This window comes from Rhinoraja longicauda, chromosome 23 (genome assembly GCF_053455715.1).
Source record: "Rhinoraja longicauda isolate Sanriku21f chromosome 23, sRhiLon1.1, whole genome shotgun sequence".
Taxonomy (NCBI): domain Eukaryota; kingdom Metazoa; phylum Chordata; class Chondrichthyes; order Rajiformes; family Arhynchobatidae; genus Rhinoraja; species Rhinoraja longicauda.
This window is the reverse complement of record NC_135975.1, coordinates 9,108,827-9,114,826: the sequence shown is the minus strand read 5'-3', so window position 1 is coordinate 9,114,826 and position 6,000 is coordinate 9,108,827. Positions and strand designations below refer to the sequence as shown.

Sequence of the window (6,000 nt, the reverse complement as noted above, 5' to 3'; positions counted from 1 at the left end):
GAGGGGGAGGAAGGAGGAGAGAGGAGAGGGAGGAGGAGAAGGAGAGAGAGGAGAGGGAGAGAGGAGGAGGAGAGAGGAGGAGGAGAGAGGAGGAGGAGAGAGGAGGAGGAGAGAGGAGGAGGAGAGAGGAGAGGGAGGAGGAGAGAGGGGGAGAGAGGAGGAGAGAGGAGGAGAGAGGAGGAGGAGAGGAGGAGGAGAGAGCGGAGGAGGCAGGTAATTACCTCGCCGTGAAATTGCAGCGAATGCAACCCTCAGCCTTCTGTCCTCCCCAGTGTAACCGGAGTCCGTGCCTTCAATCCGATTGATCCAATTTTCGCAGCGAAGCCTGTGCTGATTGAGTGTGGACTTGCTACATTGGGGAATATTCGCCGACCATGGCTCGCAGTCGCACGCTGGGGGAGGATTTCACCTTCGTCAACCCCGTGGTTAAATATTTACTATTTTTGTTCAACATGTTGTTCTGGGTAAGTCATTCCTTCTGGTAATCTTGTGGTAATCGCGCCGCCGATCTGTTGTTGTTGCTCCTCTCCCCCTGCCTTGTCCTAGAGGGCACCATTATCTGGGTCTGCGTGCTCGGTTTTTTTGAATAGGCTGCGAGGTTGCAGCTTAGCAACCTGTACACACGCAGGCATGTCCACTGTCTCGCTGAATGAGTGCAGTACAGAGCAAGAGCCATTTACTGAGGATAATCCCCTCTCACCATTCAACGTTGTTGCCCATTCAACCACCCGGGGCTTTCCTGACGACAGAGGGTTTTCACATTGGAGGTTCCCGACGTTGCGAAATTGTGGACATTTCTTTGAAAGTTAATTATAAACCCGGGTGGAATTTTCACAGCATTTCGGAGAAAATCTCACCCCTCCCTTTCCCCCTCAGTGTTGTTGTTTTCAAAGATGCGTGTGCCTCTTCAACCCTCGCCCAATCCCCACCTTGCTCTGCGTTACATTGAACGCTCACCAGCACGCCTGGAATAACGGAGTCGCAGGGAGATGCCTACAGATGCTGGCATCTTGAGCAAGTCAGAATTATATATACTCAAGGAATTCAGTGGCTCAGACAGCATCTGTGGGTGGAATGGACCTGAGGAAATGTCAGGACCTGAAATGCCGTCTGCCCATCCCCTCCATATGATGGCAGGACTTTCATATGAAGAAAGACTGGATAGACTCGGCTTGTACTCGCTGGAATTTAGAAGATTGAGGGGGGATCTTATAGAAACTTACAAAATTCTTAAGGGGTTGGACAGGCTAGATGCAGGAAGATTGTTCCCGATGTTGGGGAAGTCCAGAACAAGGGGTCACAGTTTAAGGATAAGGGGGAAGTCTTTTAGGACCGAGATGAGAACGTTTTTTTTTCACACAGAGAGTGGTGAATCTGTGGAATTCTCTGCCACAGAAGGTAGTTGAGGCCAGTTCATTGGCTAAAGGGCTCAGGGGGTATGGAGAGAAGGCAGGTACGGGATACTGAGTTGGATGATCAGCCATGATCATATTGAATGGTGGTGCAGGCTCGAAGGGCCGAATGGCCTACTCCTGCACCTATTTTCTATGTTCCACAGATGCTGCCTGGCCCGCTGAGTTCCTCCAATACTTTGCGACCTGTCGACAATGGGGTGTTCTATTGGGCTATTCTACAAGGGCGAACGAGCATCCTTTATCACCTAATACGAAAGATTCCCCCTTTACTTCTACATTCGCCCCCCTTTCCTTCTAGTGGCTGGATATTTGTTTACTGGGCGTCAAGTTACTATCCACTGTATAAGTTAACTTCAACAATGTGAAGAAGGGTTATGGCCCGAAACATCGTCTATCCATCTATCGATCCACAGATCCGGCTGAGTTCCTCCAGAATTTTGCTTTTTACTCTAACTTCCTCAGTAACCTTTTACTAACCAGTGTGGAGACCCCGGCCACAATCTATTATCCGGGTTGGTTTTTTGACTACTCGCAAATCAATACTTTACAAGGACTTGTTTACAGTACATTCGTTGTATTAGTGAGGGAAACGCAACAGCTATTTTGCACCGAGCAAGGTGATAATGGCCAATGCTGCGTTTTAATGATGTCGGTTGAGGGGATGGGGGAAGAAGTCCTTGGTTTGTTCAAAATACTCGCATCTTCGAGTCGTTTTTGGAGTGTAGAAGGCCCTCGGTTAAATGTACTGCCTGAGGGATGGCTCGTCTGGCAGAGCGGCACCCCCTCAGGACTACACTGTCAGTAGCTCATGAGCAAAAACAAACCGCAGCACCGACGGTCCCGGTAGCCTGACGCGCTGAGCTACCAGCAGTTTCTATTTTGCTCCAGTTTCCAACGACTACAGGCGTAGTTGTCTCCATTCTGTGTCCTGGTCTCTCTGGAAGTCTTGTAAGCAAGGCTAAAGTGCTGCCCACCGACTCTGGGCTCTACACTTTTATAAGATGCCTTGTCCCTGATATTGGACCAGTCCTATTTCTAACAAGTGATGTGACCCCCATCGGCAGAGACTGTTGCCTGCCCGTTTTCCCCTTTTGCGGATGAATCGTTGGTGATTCCAATCAGTCCATGATATTAGACCACTGCCATGTACACAGTGAGTCTCCGAAGGTATTTATTTCACAAAATGCTGGAGTAACTCAGCAGGTCAGGCAGCATCTCAGGAGAGAAGGAATGGGTGATGTTTCGGGTCGAGACCCTTCTTCAGACTGAAGACACCAGTCACCCATTCCTTTTCTCCTGAGATGCTGCCTGACCTGCTGAGTTACTCCAGCATTTTGTGAAACAAATACCTTCGATTTGTACCTGCATCTGCAGTTATTTTCTTACAGTGAGTCTCCGAGATGCACGCTGAGATATTTTCACTTCCAAGGGTCAGCAATAGATTCTTTGCCCTCCCATTGCACCATAATCTATTCAGCATCAGGCCCTTGCTCTGAACATCTGTGTCTCGCTACTTGCTGTCTGCATCCACAGAGGCACGGTCAGTTTCCACACTTAAAGTGAAGCCAGCCATTTATACCCGCACCACTCTCCTGCACCCTCTGGGGCTTCAGACTGCTGGGTGTGCTATGTTGTTCTGGATTGCTCAGTTTCCCACAGCATGACATTAGGTAGAAGGCAGATTGAAACATCATTCACTGCCACAACCTCTGCACGCAAGGCATCGGGTCTGGTATAGTTATCACCTGGCAACTGGATTTCTGGAAGATGACCAGATATTTTCTGGTCTTTGGGCAGCTTCTATAAACCTTTCAATCGTGAGCTCTTGGTGGAACCTGACCCTCTGAGCTTCAATCCCCATATTCCACGTCGCACCGACCCACTACTTCCATCTCTGAGGTTCTGCCACCGCCTCGAGTCACCAGCTAACAGCTCACCCAGCCCAGGAGCACCACAAAGGGTGGACAGGGTCTACAACCCACTGCCTGAAAGGGAGGATGAGACTAAAACCCTTTGGATTCGCTATTTAAGTTGCCCTGGACCCCTTTATCACGTTGCCTTAAATCTTGGTAGCAAGCCTATTAATATCCATATGTACAGCAATATTTTGGAAACAATATGTGATTGCAGCTACTGAAATCACGTTTTGGATAAATGCAACAAAGTACATTTGAACCAACAGTCAATGGGTCTTGGCATGTTTGGGGAGTTTCAATGGATGTTGAGAAATGCCTGGGATATATCTGCAGGTATTCGTGTTCAGAAGTGTTATGTTGGCAAAACAAATTGTGACATTAGCCATATGTGAAGGATAAGGTTATTAAAACCAGGAATGCTTAATTAAGTTTAGTTTATATTGCAACATTGTGGTTGAGAGGATTAGCTAAATTTATAATTTGTTGAGGGAGGCATGGGTGAGGGAGCAATCTACAACAGCAGAGGGGTGGGGTGGGGGGGACCATGTTTACTAAAGAAAGAAGACATCGCAGACGTCTGGGAATAGAAAGCCTTATCTTGGGAACCCATGCAGTGGAGATGGAGAGATTGAGAGATGGGGACAGCGCCCTTGCAAGAAGCAGAGTGAGAGGAGATAACTTGTTGAAATATAATCAGTCACGTAGGTGTGTGTGTGTGTGTGTGTGTGTGTGTGTGTGTGTGTGTGTGTGTGTGTGTGTGTGTGTGTGTGTGTGTGTGTGTGTGTGTGTGTGTGTGTGTGTGTGTGTGTGTGTGTGTGTGTGTGTGTGTGTGTGTGTGTGTGTGTGTGTGTGTGTGTGTGTGTGTGTGTGTCTGAGTGTGATCAATAAAGCGGGTAGCGGAGTCGGGGGGTTATGGGGAGAAGGCAGGAACAGGGTACTGATTGAGAATGATCAGCCATGATCACATTGAATGGCGGTGCTGGCTCGAAGGGCCGAATGGCCTCCTCCTGCACCTATTGTCTATTATCTATTGTCTAAAGCATGTTTGGTTAGAAGTTTTAACCTTGCAAAACAACAACAGGGAGCAGAGCCTGCAGATGCTGCAGGAAATTAAGGAAGTGCACAGGACTGTGGAATCAAACTGGATGACGTGTTAAAGGATAGAAAATGAGAGCAGGAGAGACTGCCTAGTCTGCACAGTCAAATAACAGCATGGCCTTGATATACAGAATGCCCTTTGTCAGTCCTGAAGCATTTTTTGATTCCAAGTTTTAGCCTGTTTGTGACAATTCTTCACAGGTCATAGTATATGTTCAAGTTCATGGCTTCTGATTGAGGAAATACAACCAGCATTGAATGTTTCAGTTCTGTATCAGTCTCGGCCACATTGAGAACAAGAGGTTTTGGCGTAAAACTACCTTATTTGTCCTTGGCCAGGCTTCTGGGCTCAGTGAAGGGAGGGCATTTTGCTGCAGTTCCGCATAGACCGTGTGCGTGGGCAGTGCTGAGCTCTATGCAAGTTCACAGTGTTGTATTCCATTGTATTAAATGGTTGGAATTTGGAAACTCCACGAGAGTTGCCGCATGAGTCATAGCTCGGGATGTTGGCTTTGAAATGAGAGAATTTTTAATTTCTTCAAAGGGTGATCTAACTGCAAGCCTAACTACATCAGGGGCATTGGGTCACTTCAGTTTGCCCCACCAGCTACCGGCAGCCATTAACTGAATCCACAGACTATAAAGTCACTTGGCCTCTGTGCTTTGCAGTGCAAAGATTTTGAGATGCTCACCATGCCAGGACTTGACAAAATAAACACACGCTATGAGCAAGAGCTTTACTTTAGACTTTAGAGATACAGCAAAGACCCAGGTAGAGTTGCGGCCTTGCAGCGAATGCAGCTCCGGAGACACGGGTTCGATCCTGGCTACGGGTGCTGTCTGTACGTAATATGTACGTTCTCCCCGTGACCTGCGTGGGTTTTCTCCAAGATCTTGGGTTTCCTCCCACACTCCAAAGACGTGCAGGCTTGTAGGTTAATTGGCCTGGTAAATGTAAAAATTGTTCCTAGTGGGTTTAGGATGGTGTTAATGTGCGGGGATCACTGGGCGGCACAGACCCGTTGGCCAAAGGGCCTGTTACCGCATTGTATCTCTAAAGCATGGAAACAGGCTCCCTGGCTCACCAAGTTTGCACTGACCAGCAATCACCTAGCACTATCCTGAACACCAAGGACAACTTGCACTATCACTATCCTGCACAATAGGGACAATTTACAATGTGAGAAGCCAATTAACCTACAAACCTGCATGTCTTTGGAGTGTGGGAGGAAACAGGAGAACCTGGAGAAAACCTACACGGTCACAGGGAGAACGTACAAACTCCATACAGACAGCACCTGTAGACAGGATTGAACCCGGATCCCTGGCACTGTAAGGCAGCAGCTTTATTGCTGCGCCATTGTGCCGCTTGCCAGCAGCATCTATTTGGCATCCTCGCTCCTCGCACCGATTTAACTTATGGTGATTAAATTAAGTGTTTCAGGAGCTCCATTCCACCGATCATGGCTGAAACATAGTTTAAGGAGGAGCAGTAGCTCATCACTAAGGTCACAGCGCTTTCAGACAAGAGATGGTTATGGTAAAAGGTTAATGAAAGGCCTAGATAGAGT

General features: G+C 48.0%; 1 protein-coding gene across 2 annotated transcripts in view; it reads left to right on the top strand.

Moving 5' to 3' along the window:
- Window positions 1-127: 127 nt before the first annotated feature.
- tspan33a (tetraspanin 33a) overlaps window positions 128-6,000 on the top strand; it is a 28,991-nt gene continuing 23,118 nt past the window's right edge. The window contains exon 1 of one of the 2 annotated variants that reach the window (XM_078419575.1): window positions 128-464. In XM_078419575.1, the coding sequence (XP_078275701.1) occupies window positions 375-464 (90 nt within the window). In that variant the 5' untranslated portion in view covers window positions 128-374. The remainder of the gene's footprint in view (window positions 465-6,000) is intronic. The other variant, XM_078419576.1, reaches the window with a different exon arrangement.